General features: G+C 35.1%; 1 protein-coding gene across 19 annotated transcripts; it reads right to left on the bottom strand.

Moving 5' to 3' along the window:
- Window positions 1-2,031: 2,031 nt before the first annotated feature.
- Window positions 2,032-12,827, bottom strand: LOC18439289 (protein NRT1/ PTR FAMILY 8.3). Of its 19 annotated transcripts, XR_002281860.2 has the most exons (8): window positions 8,205-12,814; window positions 6,136-6,241; window positions 5,808-6,025; window positions 4,888-5,444; window positions 4,253-4,468; window positions 4,046-4,142; window positions 3,875-3,944; window positions 3,445-3,800 (listed from the first exon to the last, which is right to left on the bottom strand). XR_002281860.2 is itself a non-coding variant. In XM_088864484.1 (7 exons), the coding sequence occupies exons 5-7, from the start codon at window positions 5,022-5,024 to the stop codon at window positions 2,395-2,397; spliced, it is 969 nt and encodes a 322-aa protein (XP_088720610.1). In that variant the 5' UTR covers window positions 5,025-5,074; window positions 5,295-5,444; window positions 5,808-6,025; window positions 6,109-6,241; window positions 8,205-12,808; the 3' UTR covers window positions 2,032-2,394. The 19 variants fall into 19 exon arrangements, 15 of the variants coding, with proteins under 15 accessions (XP_088720610.1, XP_088720604.1, XP_020526163.1 ...); XR_016053873.1 differs by adding an exon at window positions 2,032-2,418 and having other exon boundaries at window positions 3,652-3,800; window positions 3,875-4,468; window positions 8,205-12,815; XM_088864484.1 differs by adding an exon at window positions 2,032-2,409 and having other exon boundaries at window positions 3,652-4,468; window positions 4,888-5,074; window positions 5,295-5,444; window positions 6,109-6,241; window positions 8,205-12,808.
- Window positions 12,828-16,505: the final 3,678 nt, after the last annotated feature.

The raw sequence follows: 16,505 nt of genomic DNA, 5'->3' as shown, positions 1-16,505 counted from the left end.
CATGGATTACAAAAAATTCAATCATGGATTACAAAAAACTCTATCATGGGTTACAAAAAAAGCAAAAAACAAAAAATTCGATCATGGATTACAAAAAAAAAAACAAACATTTCGATCATGGATTACAAAAAAAAAACAAACATTTCGATCATGTATTACAAAACATTCGATCATGGATTACAAAAATTCTATCATGGGTTACAAAAAAAAAAAAACAAAACAAAAAATTCAATCATGGATTACAAAAAAAAAAAAACAATTCGATCATGGATTACAAAAAAATCGATCAAGTATTACAAAAAAATATATCATGGATTACAAAAAAAAAAAAAAAAAATTCCGTACGGGACTCGCCGATTTCGTACAATGAATCGGCGAGTCACTGTACAGAATCTTCTGGTTCTCTCTAGAACCGGACGATTCCCGTTTTTTTCGTCGATTCGAGCCGTCCATGGCGATTCCCGAGTCGAACCGGGCGAGTCTGGTTCGACTCGGCATTTTTTTAAACACTGGGTGGACCTAATTAGGTGGGGTTTGTACAAGGGGTTGACCTTTCAAAGTAAAGGCACACTTCCAAATTTTATAGCAGTGTTTTAAAAACCACGATCCGGATCAGAAACTCAGTTTTGGGAAGGTATTGGCCAGCTTGCTCAACTCCCCCCGTCCCCTCCTAAAAAAAAAAAAATTAAAAAAAAAAAAATCTATTAACCAAAAATATAAAAGATTGTGTACAATGAGACCATTTATCATTGGTACAAAGAGATTACAATTATTTACAAATTACAACCACTTTGAAATCTCATAGCTTAGGTTTGTCACAAAGTTTAAAATAATTTCTTTTGAACCTTGAGCTTGGTCAATAAAATAAATACAGCCACCCCATTTTTAAGGACCCTCTCCCCTCTTATTCACCAAAAAAAAAGAAAAATCATTTGTCAAAAAAAAAAAAAAAAAAAGCAGTCCCCTCATATCACATCCAACGGCCACTTTGTACCAAACATAAATGATATTTTTAAATAAACCCATCAATTTTTTTCTTTTTCTTTTTTTTCAATTCGCACTTTAATATCGACCTTAATGATATTCACAATGCTTCATAGTCGTGGAATCATTCGCGATGATTGTATGACTCAATGGCGGCATCTTCGAAGATGCTTGCATTATTGCAGAGTGTTTATGAAATGCATTCAAGGACAAATGGACTGACTTAATAGTTGTGTACCTGTTCTGTGATATGAATAAAAAAAGGCATGACAAATATCTTTTTCTAATGGTCTGCCATTCCTATTTTTTAAATTTTATTATTATTATTTTTAATTGAAAAAAGGTTTCGAGTTCTATTTTGCTACTCATCGTAATTTTGCAATTTATCGTAACTGCAAAAGAAAGGTTTTCTTTGCTAATTTAATTACGGCTTTGTGCAATCGACCTTTTGTATTGGTTTGGATAATTTACAAAGTCCCCCTATGCTACTATTTGACGAAATGAGGTGTTTGCTCCCAAAAAATAGAGCCATCCATGATGAGGGCCTTTCCAGCTAATGTCCTACCCGAACCCGGACCTCGTCCATATATATATATATATATTCAAATATTATGTTAAATATATATATATATATGTATTATTAAAATATTATGATTAAAAATATATAGTTATATTTATTAAAACATTATTTAAACAATAACACTATTAGGGTCGGATCCACATGGATCCGGACCTTAATAGTATTCGGGTATAATATTTAAGCCCAGACCCAACCCTCTAGGTCCAATTTTCAGACCCATACCCAAACCCCGGTCCGATCTAGACATCAAGTCTTGGGTAGGGTCCGGATCCATTGCCACCCCTACCCATAGCTCTCCTCCTTGATAGATGTGCATGAAGATAGTATCATGTAGTAAACCACAAATTCCCTATATATGTTGTACTAAGTGATTTAAAAATTATTGGGTCAGCCACAGAATCGTCCGGTCCGACTCAAGAATCGGTCACCTCATGTTAATTTTGTCAATATATAGGAAACCGTCCAGGTGTAGAAGAGAACCAACAATTTATTACAGTAAACTAGCATTTTGCTACAGTAAAAATGTCATTTTGCTACAGTAAGAACGTCTTGTTTTCGTATTTTTCTTTGCTGGTTCACTATTTTTTCAACACAACAAAACAGCAATTTGGATCAATTTTTGTGACGCCCGATCTGAGTCACCGATCCACTTTTTAAATCACTGGTTGTACTAAACGCCTGCATTTCCACCTTGATTGGGCCCTTCTATTGACCCAGTCTTCCGGCCTACTTCCATCCAAACTTTGATACATTGCTTAGCTTCTGTTCTCTCAATTCCAATTAATACATATTGGAAATCATATCATTCATGGAGATCATATCATTGGTCGTTATCTGGACACTACCTGCATTTACTTTCCATAGAAAAGAAAACCAGTAAGGGATGGGAAAGCTAAAGGAACAACTTCGGTGCTTAAATCTTAGTGTTATGCAGAGAATAAAGGTAAAAATTGAAAATTTTATTTAAAATTAAAAAGAGAAATTTATAGAGCATTTGCTCTTACAATACACGTGCATTTTGCTAGTTGCCCTAAAAAATTTACGCCTTTCTCTCAAGTTCACAAATAAGAAGAAAATCATGGAAAGTACATAATAAGGAAAAACTTCTATGATCCATCAGATCATAGCAACAGTATGGCGATGGTCCCCATCCAATCCATTGATCAGATGGTGATGGAAAGAGACTAGGGCGTACAATTGAACTTATGCATTATGGTTGGATCCGCTGCTCCTCCCTAATGTGCAACCCATGGGATTGTGGTGACCACTATGACTATAATGTTACCATGGTCATACTGTTACCATGGTCATGTGGATCATATAATACTTCCTCCACATGAAATGTAGATTGATCATAAATAAAATTAAAATCAGAAAAGGCCAAAAAGGCAAAAACATAAAATCCACCTGCTCATGCAGGCCAACAGCAACAACTTGATATTTAATTCCTTTTCCATCATCAACACCATTCAAGCTTTATCCCATTTGGGTTTGGCTTCATGATAAGATGTGGGGCAGTTTTACGATGGGCAACACATCTCTTTTTTCCGGGCTAGCTAGATACCTAGCGCAACTCACCTCTTTAACCCAGGCTTGGGATGCTTAAGGGAAAATTTAAAACCCTCACCTATTAGACCATCCTTTTTCATATTGATAAATAATGAAAACTTGATATCCTTAGGAATTCATCTCTAAATATTTGCAAACCACCTTATCGAATTCCAAGACGTATCAAACAAAATCAAGAGCTATCACTAACAAATAAGCAAAAAGCAAAACTTCATACTATTGAAGAAGATGAAAGAAAATAGTATGTTTTTTCAAATGCTTCTTTTCATTTTTATCATCAGTAGATTTTTGATACAGTAGAGATGCATCACTAGAAGGAAATGAAGGACTTTCTTCTATAAGCATAATGATAATCATGGGATATACAAATGTCCTTAATTTGATGTACAAAGTGGTCCTGAAAAGCACGTTAAACCAGTCTTGTTTTATTTTTGTCAAAAAAACCAGTTATCGTGCATAAAATCAGGCATCATACACCAAAGTGAGTTTCTTAGAACTCAAAAAATAATTTATGCAACCTTCTTGCACTTGTATCTCCCAGCACAGGCAACATAGACCACCAGGTTCAGGAGGCTAAGTCCAGCCAATAACCAAAAGAAATAGTTGAGATGACCCTCATTCAAATTATCGGGTATCCAACCAGGGCTCCCACCTTTCTTCGTAACTGCTATAACAATGGTCAGAATGAAAGAGTTCAAATAATAACCCAAAGCAGAAATGAGAAGAGACAAGGCACTGTACAAGCTTCGCATGGCATCGGGCGACTGGTCATAAAAGAACTCCGTTTGCCCAATATAGGTGAACACCTCAGCTGCACCAACCAAAAAATACTGCGGAATTTGCCAAAAAATGCTCATGGGAACAAGGGTAAACGTGTTGTACACAAGATGGTTGGCTCTAGCGATCTCTAACCTTCGTATTTCAACCAGTGCAGCTGCAGCCAGGGAAAATAGTGACACGAATAAACCGATACGCATTCTTTGGAGCTCAGAGAAACCTCTCTCGTGGCCTGTACATTTCCATGCAATTGGGACAAATATTAGATCATAGATTGGAACCAAAAAAATAACACTAATCATAACAAAGATAGAGAGAGAAGCAGGAGGAATAGTGAATGACCCAAGCCTTGTATCCAAAGTCATTCCTTGTTCAATAAACGTGCTGAAAATCTGGCAATAAACAATGCTGAGGACAATAAGGGTTGCCCAAATTGGAAACACTCGAAATAATATCTTCAATTCCTCAACTTGGGTGACAGTGCAGAGCTTCCATGGATCAGAAAAGTTACTAGATTTAGCATCAAAATCGGATACTGTGGCAGCTTTATCAAGGAACCTGAAGGAGAGAGAACAGTTAGCAGGGGGAGGATGCGAAAACAACAAGATTGTGGGAACATCAAACACCTGTAGACTAAGAAGTTTATTACATGCTTAAGATAGTCAGAAACGCCATCATTCTCTTCCTGATAATGCCATAAGAACGTTGTAATAGAAGATGAAGTATGCAAAACTATAGTCCATTGGGCTCGTCACCATCCAATATATTAGGTGCATGAGAGAGACAGAGAGAGACTAAAACAAGACATGACCCTAATGGTGAATCCTCTCTCTGTCCCCATCTCATCAGACAATCATGACCTCAACAGACTATGACGAACACCATACATTGGAGCTGTATAGTAACTTTCCCAAGGCCGGTCGAGTATCGAATATAAACAGTGTAATTAAAATAAGTGAAAGGAAAAAGGGGGGTACGTGAATTCATCAGTATGTTCCAATTTCCGACTCCCTGGGATAGCTGAGTTTTGGTCTGGTACCTCAAATAGGAGAGAACTATCATAAGGGACTTTGACATTCAACTTACGAACAGATGCAACTATAACTTGACACATTCTAGTGAGAGGGCTTCCTCCTGGCTTTTGAAACCTGTATCGCACTGTGCCTGAAAAGAAGCTCCCAATAGCAATAACCATGAACACCGTAGAAATTCCAAAACCTAAAGCCCAACCTGCATTGTCTTGGATCCAAACAAGAAGCATACTTGAAACACAAGCCCCTATGTTGTTAGAGAAATACAACCAATTAAAGAAAGAACTCTTTTTCATCCTCTCTGTCGGGCTGGTATCATCAAATTGATCGACTCCAAAAGAATACACACATACCTTAATGGTTCCAGCCCCTAGTGCAATTAGATAGATGCCAAAGAAGAAGGAAGCATACTGAGCAGGACTTGCAAAGGGACAGATGCTTCCAGCACAAGAAGGAGGCTTGAAGGCAGAAACTAACGTAGAAAGAGGCAATACACCCATTCCCTACAAAAGAGAATGGACTATTCCCATGATTTGATTTGGAATTAGAAACAGAAGACAAATCACAAAAGAAAATGCAGCTCTCTCTCTCTCTCTCTCGCACACACATATCTCATACTTTATACCAATTCCCTTGGTGTGTCTACATGTCCATTGCCACACCCTATGACAAAATAATATAAACCCCATCACATGATAACAAATGCCCAATTCCCTCTTCTTCCTCTTTCTGTCCCTTATAATACTCTACTGTATGGCAAGCACAAGGGCTCTCTCGCCCTAACAATATTTTTACTTGTAACCAGCAATTAAAAGAATTCCTTATAGATTAATGGGCTAATAGGATTTTTGATGGTTCATACGTACAATGAAATAAACTGCAGAGAATGCTGCAATTGTCCAATATCTTCCCCAATATGCATCGGCCAATAAAGCTCCAAGAAGGGGAGTGAGGCAGCATGTACCTTGCCAAGTGGTAACAATTTGGGCAGCAGATGCATTGCCTTCATGAAGGATTTTAGTGAGATAGGTCACCAAATTTGTAGAAATTCCATAATAGGCCATGCGCTCACAGCACACAGCTCCTGTACAAACTCATTTATTAATCGTATCGTCCATCACAGTTATAGACTAATAAAGAGAAGGAAATAAGAAATGAGAAGATTACAGAAACAATGGGTCTAACAAGGGATACTCAAAATAAAGGGGCAAGCTCTCCAGTTGCCTGTATTGTGCCTCAAGACCGGGCTTCCATGGATGTCAACTGATCCATCCCCTGTGTATGGTCCTAGGCTTTCATTCTGGTGCCAGGAAAAGGAAAATTAGGAAGTTAACATATAATAACAAGAAACAGGCTTTCTACCTCCAAACCTCACCTTGATGGATGACATTCATTTTCCAAAATGGCATAAGTTCCATTACATGACCAAATAAGGGGGCCAACCCATAGGTCAAAGCAATAAAGAATTCTAGCTAGAAAATAATATATGTATAAGCAAAAAAATAAAAAACATATATCAAAATAAATAAATAATTCATATAGGAAAACCTGGTGATATCAAATGTCCATGCCAAACAACAAAAATGAGATAGTATCGGCAGTAATGATTCTTGCATAGCAAAATTATCAATGCCACTAATCCCCTGTAAGAATACTCCAGCATTAGAGCTCTCAATGGATCCAAGGACTCATCAAGTATTCTATACTATATATCCTCCATTATGAAGATGAAAAAGTAACCCGGGCAGCCACTTGTGTATTCCTATGGTACAAATCTCATGACCAAAAGGACCCATCCTCACTACAAGGGCTGTTTCCTTAGCTATTTGTTTTAGCATTCAAAAAAACAACTGTGGTCAAATTATCAAAAAATGAAAAAAATTTGAATAGCCATGCAGATTTCTATTATTCTAGGAAAGGAACCTTTCCTCAGTGAATGCACAGGTGAACATCTCTCTCGACTTTACTCATTACCAAACGGTCCTTCACTATGTTCATGCTCTCCTTAAATTTATTGGTTGTCATTCGACATTTTTCTACACTGTTATACTTTTATAAGACCGAAATATCCAAATTCTGATAATTCATTTCTTTTACAGGCGCATGAAGCAAATAAAGCTCACATAAACTTTATTTGGATGAAGTTTACAAAAAGTTCTAAATCTTTCAGCATATCTCTACAACACATCACTGTGGCGACTTCTTGACTAAAATTGGCACTAGGTTTTGTGAACATGGTGGCTAGCAACTTGATGAGGAGCAGGCTAAAACAAAACCCATGAAACCAAACACTCCAAATATGTCCTCTTACTTGGTTTTAGCCCAAAGAACAATGACTTACTTCTAGAGCTACAAATGTAGGATCAAGGACCAACCTATTCCTTGTGATATAAGGACATAGACATCCACATGAGCACAAATATTAAAACCAATTCCCCACTTTCATAAGCAATCGATGATAATTCATATTTAAGGCTCACAACAGCCCAAAAGTTCTTTTGTAACTTCATCTAAAGCTTTCACCCATGGTCGACCTCGCAGATTCATAGTAAGCAAGGACATGGGAAGTTTCCAAAAAATAAGAAGCCTCGAATTGGCAAAGTCAGCAAATGTAGATTGCATCTTCACTCACGGATGTGAAAGATGCTGAAGAATTAGAAAGAAAGAATAAACAAGCGAAAGCCCTCTATGGGACTAGTTAACCTACAATTTGCTCATCTACACCCAACCATGAGAAAGATCCACATTTTCTTGATTCTATATGGAAAAACATCCGAGAAATAAGGCAGGGCTTGAGTGGTTAGCAGTTGAGGTCAGCAATGCTACATCAGTTCGATTCCTACTACCGAACCACCCAATATATACATATACAGAGCAGTTTGATTCCTAATGGCAAGTAATTCTATTCGTCTTGCCCATCGAAAGAATTTGCAGCCTTTCAAAGGACTTTTCTTCAACCACGAGAAGCAAGATGAATTTCTATGGAAAAATCACAAACCGAGAATTCAGTTCATCATATGCCAAAAAGGAAATAAAGGAGAATTCTTGGTGAGATAATAAGGCGAAGCAATTCCAATTTTAGTGATACACGACACAATTAACATTCAACAAAACAGAAAACAAAAAGAAAGAGAGAGATTGTGTTCATTAATGTCGATAAATCAGATTCAAAACAGGCAGCAAATTGAAAAACTACAAACTAGAACCAACAAAACAATTGGAAATTGGGAACTCGAAAAGGAGATACGAAATCAAAATCTGACCTTTATAGTTCCATCTTCAAGCAGCCTCTCCTCCTCTCGAGAACCCATCATACCCAAAAACAGGGAACCCAAGACCCCCAAATTTCTCCAGAGAAGTTTGCATTTAAGCCAAAAGTAAGCAAGCCAAGGGAGAGAGAGTAATGAGGGGTTCGACAGTGAAGTTAATCATTAAAGTGGGGAAGTAGAGACAGATATTCACACTCAAAAACAGAAATAAGGAAAGAGACAGGCGAGAGAGTAAGACAGTGGCGGGAGATTCCGATTCCGATTCCGATTCCGATTCCATACTAACATGAAAACATGGAGGCAACATATGCAATGAGTTTCTAATTAAGTAAAGGACCGCCAAGCCCAGAAATGCAGGCATATTAATAAATAATTTTTTCGACTTAATTTTTAAGGCCATCTAGTATCTAACATGAATATCATAATATAAAAAAATAAGTAAATTTTAAAATTAAAAATAATAATTATAATAAAAAAATATTTGAACCAATGGTTTAAAAAATGGATCGGTGACTCGGATCGGGCTTCTAAAAAACCGATCCGGATCGGCGAATCGACGATCCGGATCGAGAATCAGGTGAATCGGTCAGAATAAAGCTTAAAAAAATCCGAAAAAATTATTAAAATTCATTATAAATATTGTTTTTTAGGAATTCAATAAAAAATGAGGGTACTCCATTAAGAATTTTCATGTTTTTGAATGAATATGTGAATATTGATATGTTCTTTTTCTGCTTGAACCGCCATTCAGCATTTAATTTACAGTATTTCGTGCTCATCCCTACGTTGTTGCTGTTGGGACTCGATATGTGAATAATATGGCTGGGATAGGGTGGCCTCAGAATCATCATCTCTCTCATTTTCTCTTTGAATAATATGGATTAAAAAAAAAAAATAACAAATTTTCAAAAAAATCGATCATGGATTAAAAAAAAATCACAAATTTTCAAAAAATTCTATCATGGATTACAAAAAAAAATTCAATCATGGATTAAAAAAAAAAAATCACAAATTTTCAAAAAATTCAATCATGGATTACATAAAATTCGATCATGGAGGTTACATAAAATTCGATCATGGATTACATAAAATTCGATCATGGATTACATTAAATTCGATCATGGATTACAAAAAAAAACAAACAAAAAAAAACAAAAAATTCAATCGTGGATTACAAAAAAAGAAAAAAACAGTTCGATCATGGATTACAAAAAATTCAATCATGGATTACAAAAAACTCTGTCATGGGTTACAAAAAAAGCAAAAAACAAAAAATTCAATCATGGATTACAAAAAAAAAAACAAACATTTCGATCATGGATTACAAAAAAAAAACAAACATTTCGATCATGTATTACAAAACATTCGATCATGGATTACAAAAAATTCTATCATGGGTTACAAAAAAAAAAAAAAAAAAAAATCGATCATGGATTACAAGAAAAGAAAATAAACATTTCGATCATGGATTACAAAAAATTCTATTATGGGTTACAAAAAAACAAAAAATTCGATCATGGATTACAAAAAAATCGATCAAGTATTACAAAAAAATCTATAATGGATTACAAAAAAAAAAAAAAAAAAAAAATTCCGTACTGGACTCACCGATTCACTGTTCGGACTCGCCTATTCCGTACAGTGAATCGGCGATTCACTGTACAGAATCGTCCGGTTCTCTCTAGAACCGGACGATTTCCGATTTTTTAGGCGATCCGGTCCCCTTTTCACGATTTTCGAGTCGAACAGGGCGAGTCCGGTTCGACTCGGCGTTTTTTAAAACACTGATTTGAACCATTAATTTCCATTATTTTTAGATGGAACGCCTAATTGCATCCGTCTCTAAAGTGGTTGCTTTACCCTTTTTTAATCGCATGACTACACGTATGTAATAGTCATGAAGTCCAACCCGCATGAGACAATTTTCCTTAATTAAACAATAAACTAACATTAATTTCAGCAAATGAAATGAATTTTAATTAATTAAAAACTAAAAAATAGCCCCCTTAAAAAGCACTTGGGAATTCTTGTTCATCACTTTTCTCCTATTATTCTCTCTAACCCCTTTCGGCACGTGTGTATTTATTTTCTCTCTCTAACCCCCTTCTTGTTGGTGACCCCTCACCTATTTTCATGGTATATTCTTAAGGTGAGGTTTGTATAGAGTTTAGGCTCTAAAAAATCAAATTAGAGCCTGAAGAAATGTGGCTTCAATACTGAAAATCTTTGTGATATCCTTAAAATATATTTTTTATCTTTATTTATAAAATTTATTTATAAAGGTTAAAGTTTTAAAAATAATGTACATTGACAAATCTATGAAAACTTGAAAATCTTGAAAATTGACCGTCCAAATATGCTTTACAAAATACACTATTTTCAAAACTTGAAATCTTTTTTTTTTTCACATCTTGAGTCGAGATGATCAAATTGAGGATATTTGAGCATCAAAACAACCTATTTGAGTGAAATTTTTGAGGCAGACTCTTATTTGATTGTTTAGAGCATCCGCTTAATATAAATAGGTGCGACATTGGCACGTGTACAATGCCTCACCTATTTTTATAGGATAAAGCTTGGGTTTTTGTTTTGAGTAATGATCCTATAGGACCCTCCCCCATCCATGTGTGTAGGACTCCAAAAGATCACCATTAAATTTGGTACAGATATCTAGAAAAACTATCACATGGGTGTGGGACTTGATTTTTCTAGATATTCGTACCAACTTTAATGGTGATCTTTTGAAAGTCCTACACACATGGGTGGGAGAGAGTCCTATAGGATCATTTCTCTTTTGTTTTTGGATATGTTTTTGGGTATTGTACAAGCCTAGTCTCTAAACAATCAAATTACTATCTTTAAATAGTGTCGAGAGATGTGGTTTCAATATTAAAAATCTTTGTGATAAGACTTAAAATATATTTTCATCTTTATTTATAAAGCTTCAAAAATAGTATAGATCGACAACTCTATAAAAACTTGAAAAGCTTGAAAATTGACTATAAAAAAATGTGTTACAAAATACACTATTTCCAAAACTTGAAATCCATTTTTTTCTCATGTCCATGCATCTTGATGTCGAGATGATCAATTTGAAGATATTTGGGCATTAAAATAATCTTTTCTCTCTTATTTGATTGTTTAGAGCCTCGGCTCAATATAAAATTTTCCCTTTGTTTTCAAGACACGGTTTTTATAAAGGGTGTGGTTTGTACCGACAATCAAATTAGAGCCTACCTTCAAATAGTGTCGAGAAAATTGGCTTCAATATTGAAAATCTTTGTGAAAGCCCTAAAATATATTTTCATCTTTTTTATTTATAAAATTTCAAGCTTGAAAAAATAGTATAGATCGATATATCTATGAAAATTTGAAAATCTTGAAAATTGACAGTCCAAAAATGCATTACAAAATGCACTATTTTTAAAACTCGACATCCATTTTTTTCTCATGTCCATGCATCTTGATGTCGAGATGATCAATTTGAAGATATTTGGGCATGAAAAACAACCTCTTCAAGTAAAATTTTTGAGGTGGCTTTAATTTGATTGTTTAGAGCCGTGGCTCTATATAAACACTTTTCTTTTATGAGTACATATAGCAATGAGTCAATACTTAGAAATCTATTTTTGAGATAGATTTTTGGACTTAATTTTGAAGGATATGTAATCTCCAGATGGCAAATAAGAAAAAAATAAATTGAAATAATAATTTTATTGAAAAAAACAATTCAATTGATTTTAGATGGAATACCTAAAAACATTTAGAAATGGATGCTTTATATACCACAAAATGTACAAACGCAATAGAAATTTGGCCGCACGTGAGAAATTAAAGAGAGGGAAAACAGAGCTAAAATTTACAAGAGCCTTCTGTGTTTTAGCTTTCTTCTCTCTCTAATGGGTTCCTGAATCAAAATTCAGGCTCTGTAATCGGCATGCCCCTTTCTGATGTTGGCTTGGCACTCATCTCGCTCTAAGATTTTGCTTTCTCTCTAACAACTTTCTAGAGAGAGAAAGGAGGAAAATCGTGAAGAATAAGGGTGCATGTTTGTATTGCCTTTATTCTACCAGAGATATCCATCTCTCCGTCCTTATTCTCCATTTTACCTTTCTCTAAATATCAGAGAAGTCAAAAACGCGAAGCAGAAAAAAACCCAATGTTTCTCTCCCTAAATCTCTCAGAATTGGTAAACCAAGTGAAGAAAAGACCAGTTTAAATTGCATGTAAACAAATTGGCAGAAAAGGGGAGCAGAGATATGAAGGGAAGAATGAGAAGAGAGAGAGGCATACAGTGGATACAGCTCGAAGAGGACGAGCAATGCCATGATATGAAACCCTAAATTTATTATTGAAATCATCATCCCTGTAAATGAGAACCGCCACCGCGGTGGTGCTTGCTTCTACCACAGAGCAGCCGCAGTCCCTTGCTCTGGAGCCAATATTCCGACCCCAAAATAACCTTCTTATTCTCGCTCTTTACCCCTTTCTCTTTGCTATTCTCTTCCCTTCTCTTTTCTTTCTCTTCGCTGCTTTCTCCTTCACAGAGAGCGCATTGGCGGGAGAAAAAAATGGGTGGGGGGAATTTTATGAAAGGAAACCAGCGGGCTTTTCTTTCTTTTCTTTTCATTTCTTTTCTTTTTTTTTTTCTTTTTTTTTTCTTTTTCTTTTTCTTTTTCTTTTTTTTTTTTTTTTTTTTTTTAATATATCAGTAGGGATTAAGGCCCTACCCAACCTGAAAAATCAATTTACAACTCTTTAGGAAGGGACTATTAGTAATATTATATGAAAGGAAAGGCACTACAACATTTAGGGGGCGAGCGCACCACACCGTTGCTTCATTTATAGATATTTTTTCTTTACTAATGAGTCGGCAGCCATATCAACTTTTTTTAAAGCATGTAGGATCTACCACTGATGGTCTGCAAAAGATGTGAGCTTAATTATGCAATTAACTAGGATTATCCACAATCTCTATAGAGGCCTACAATGCAGACTCACATAATCAATAAAAAGCTTGTAATCACTTTTAATGACCAGAGGTACGCGAAATCCCCACATCCAGTGCATGGAATTCAACATTATTATTAGAGTTGTTACCCAATGGTGACACAAAGGATGTAATGAAACCACTTATATCATTCCCGATGATACCATCATAACTGACAATTACATAATTCAGCTTGGAACCACCATTAATGTTGAGCTTGTAGAAGCCCGTAGGGGGAAGCAACCATGCCACATGAATTTGAACTGGGCAATTTCTATACTCCATTGCAAGTTAAGATTCGTGGTTGTATTAAATTCCGAGCGATGGAAAGCCCAATATCTTGCTTTTGTTGGCGAATTGACAATATGGATAATACACCGTAGGAGTTGTTTCGTACGCATTTTCTCCCCATCATCAACGTGAATTTCATTCCATCCAAAGGCTTCAAATGGTAATGAAAACGATAGAAATTCCATACATACTGCATATTTGGTTATTGAAATTTAAATTCAGTCCACTTGACCATCAAAGTCGTTGTGGTTAGCTCAAGGTTTCCAAATCTATAAAGGATATATCTCCCAATCAAGTGCGAATACGAGCAGTGCACAATAAAATGATAAGAGAATTCCTCCTCCTGAAACAAAAAGGGTATGCGGAAGCCAAAGAAAAGCCCCTTGATTGAAGTAGCATTGAGGTGGATAACCGAGAATACAGGGCTAACCAATTGAACCATTTCACCCTGAGAAGGAATGACATGGACCACAAAATTATGAAAAAATGTTTCACATGTGCATCCCTTTTATTGTACTCTCAAGCCCTCTTCAACCCTCAACTAAATGAATCCAGACAAATGGATCTTCAAGGGGACGAAGAGGCAATACATGTTAAAACATCTTCTAAATAAAGGGGGATAGAAACAGAAGATGTAAGATACGTCTAAGAGCTGCAGCATCCAAGAAGTCATATACTTTGGCCTTGGTAGAAAACCATGTGAATGTATCCCCCACAAAGATTGTTCTAATAACCACATATCAACCCAAAAATCTATCTATTTTCCATTACCAACCAACCATTTGACATTATTTTGTAACATGATGCCCAAAGCCATGCCCCGCCATGCATGCGAGCAATTCCTTGGATGACTATGCCACACTATGATATGGTGAAAGTACTTGTGTTTGAAAAACTTTACTAGGAGAACAAATGGATTGGACATTACCCTCCATGCCAATTTCATATTGTCAGCCATATTAAGGTCCTGAACATGATGAATTCCCAATCCCCCCTCGTCATGTTTCAAGCGTAACGTACTCCAATTTACCAAGTGCAATCCCTCATTATCAGTAGTGCCTACACAAAGGAAGTTATATTGTAACCTCTCGGTGATACTACAAGTGCACCTTGGAAGGAGGAAAAAAAGAGCTAATAGATAGAAGAAGCATTGAAAATTGATTTGAGGAACTATAATCTACTTGGCAAAGAGAGAGAGATAATACTTAATATGAACCAATCTTGCAGATGATCTCCCCAATTAAACTGTGACATGTCTTCAAGCACTGGAATTCAAATCTAATGGTCAATAGTGATTGTGACCTCTTCGTATTAAAAATGTAAAGGAAAAAGTTTATACAAGTGCTCTAAACAATCAAATTAGGGCACACCTCAAATTTTTTTTTAAAAAGAGGTTGTTTTGATGCCCAAATATCCTCAAATCGATCATCTCAACCTAAAGAGGCATAGACATGAGAAAAAAAATGGATTTCAAGTTTAGGAAATAGTGCATCTTGTAATGCATTTTTAAATCATCAATTTTAAAGATTTTCAAGTTTTCATAGATTTCTTCTATTTTTTAAGCTTTAAATTTTAGAATTAGATATGGAAATATATTTTAAGGCTATCTCGAAGATTTTCAGTATTTAAACCACAATTCTTGATACTGTTTGAAGGTGTCTTTATTTTGATTTTTTTGAGCCTTGGCTCTATACAAACAACACCCAAAAATAAATGTCTCATTGTAAGTTTTTTTTATTTTTCATAAACCATAAGAAAAAAAGAAGAAGAAGGAAACGTTTGCATACCATACTAAATCTAAAGGGTCCTTTTCATCTGAAAGCGAAGTTGGTTTTTTGTTAGAGCTAGCAACGGGCTAGGTGGCCGGGTGTTGCTTGAATTGATCCCTCCCATATCCATTTAGGACCAACCTGAGCTCAGCCACAAAACCAAAGGAACCTAGGCGCTAGCCAGGCCCGGGTATGATTTAACATATCAAAAATATCCTATTTTACAAAAAAAAAATTGAAAGGAAACATTGGTTTTTAAAACCTCATTCATATCCAATTTTTTTGCTGTACATTTTAAGAAAAAGTATGCAATGAGACCATTTATCTTTGATACAATGTGGTCATTATTAATCTTAACCATTGGATGTAAAATTAGATAGTTGAATTTATTCTAATGACTAAAGTCAAACTTCAAAATAAATTTTTTTGAACTTTATGACACACTCAACCTATCGGATTTCAGATTGGATTGTTGTAAGAAATTGCAAATAACTTGTATCAAAAGTAAATGGTCTCATTGTATATAACCCTAAATTTTAATACCTAAAATACCCTTCAGGGCTATGATGCTTTTGTTTACCGTTCATATTTTTAAAAAGGTGAGGTTTGTATAAGGTTGAAACCTTAAATAATCAAATTAATCACAATAAGGTGTACCTCCAAAATTTGTCATGAGATATAATTTTAGTGTTGAAAATTCTTAGGATAGTGGAAGAATCCATTTTTATCTCTAATTATAAAATCTTAAACTCCAAAAATAGTTCAAATCAAGTATATCTATAAATGCATGAAAACCTTAAAAATGGACGGTCTAGATAACATGTTGCAAGATGTATTATCTTTATGACTGGAAATCTATTTTTTTTTCCATATCTATACATCTCGATGTTGAGATGATTAATTAAATATTTTTTTCAACATCAAAACAAATCTTATTCGAAAGATTATAGATGTGCCTCTTAGTTTTACATTTTAAGAAGTCAACTTTGCATAATTTTTTTCCTTTTATAGAGGCTTTATTTTTAAAACAGTTACGATTCTAGAAAAAAAACTTTATTTTAACAACCTTCACAGTTCTAGTAGTTCCGTGATACTTTTAAAACAAAAAGCCATTAAGGTTCCAATACAGCCATGATCCTTTAAAACTTCATAATATAATCGTGGAAGTGGGTGTTTCATAGCATCAGATATCTATTTGGGCCATGATGATCTTCACGATTCTAACATAAAGGTGAAGGGTATTTC

This window comes from Amborella trichopoda, chromosome 4 (genome assembly GCF_054954075.1).
Source record: "Amborella trichopoda isolate Santa Cruz 75 chromosome 4, AtrichopodaSantaCruz75HAP2 v2.0, whole genome shotgun sequence".
NCBI lineage: Eukaryota > Viridiplantae > Streptophyta > Magnoliopsida > Amborellales > Amborellaceae > Amborella > Amborella trichopoda.
The sequence above is the reverse complement of the archived record's forward strand: the minus strand, read 5'-3'. Positions and strand labels throughout refer to the sequence as shown.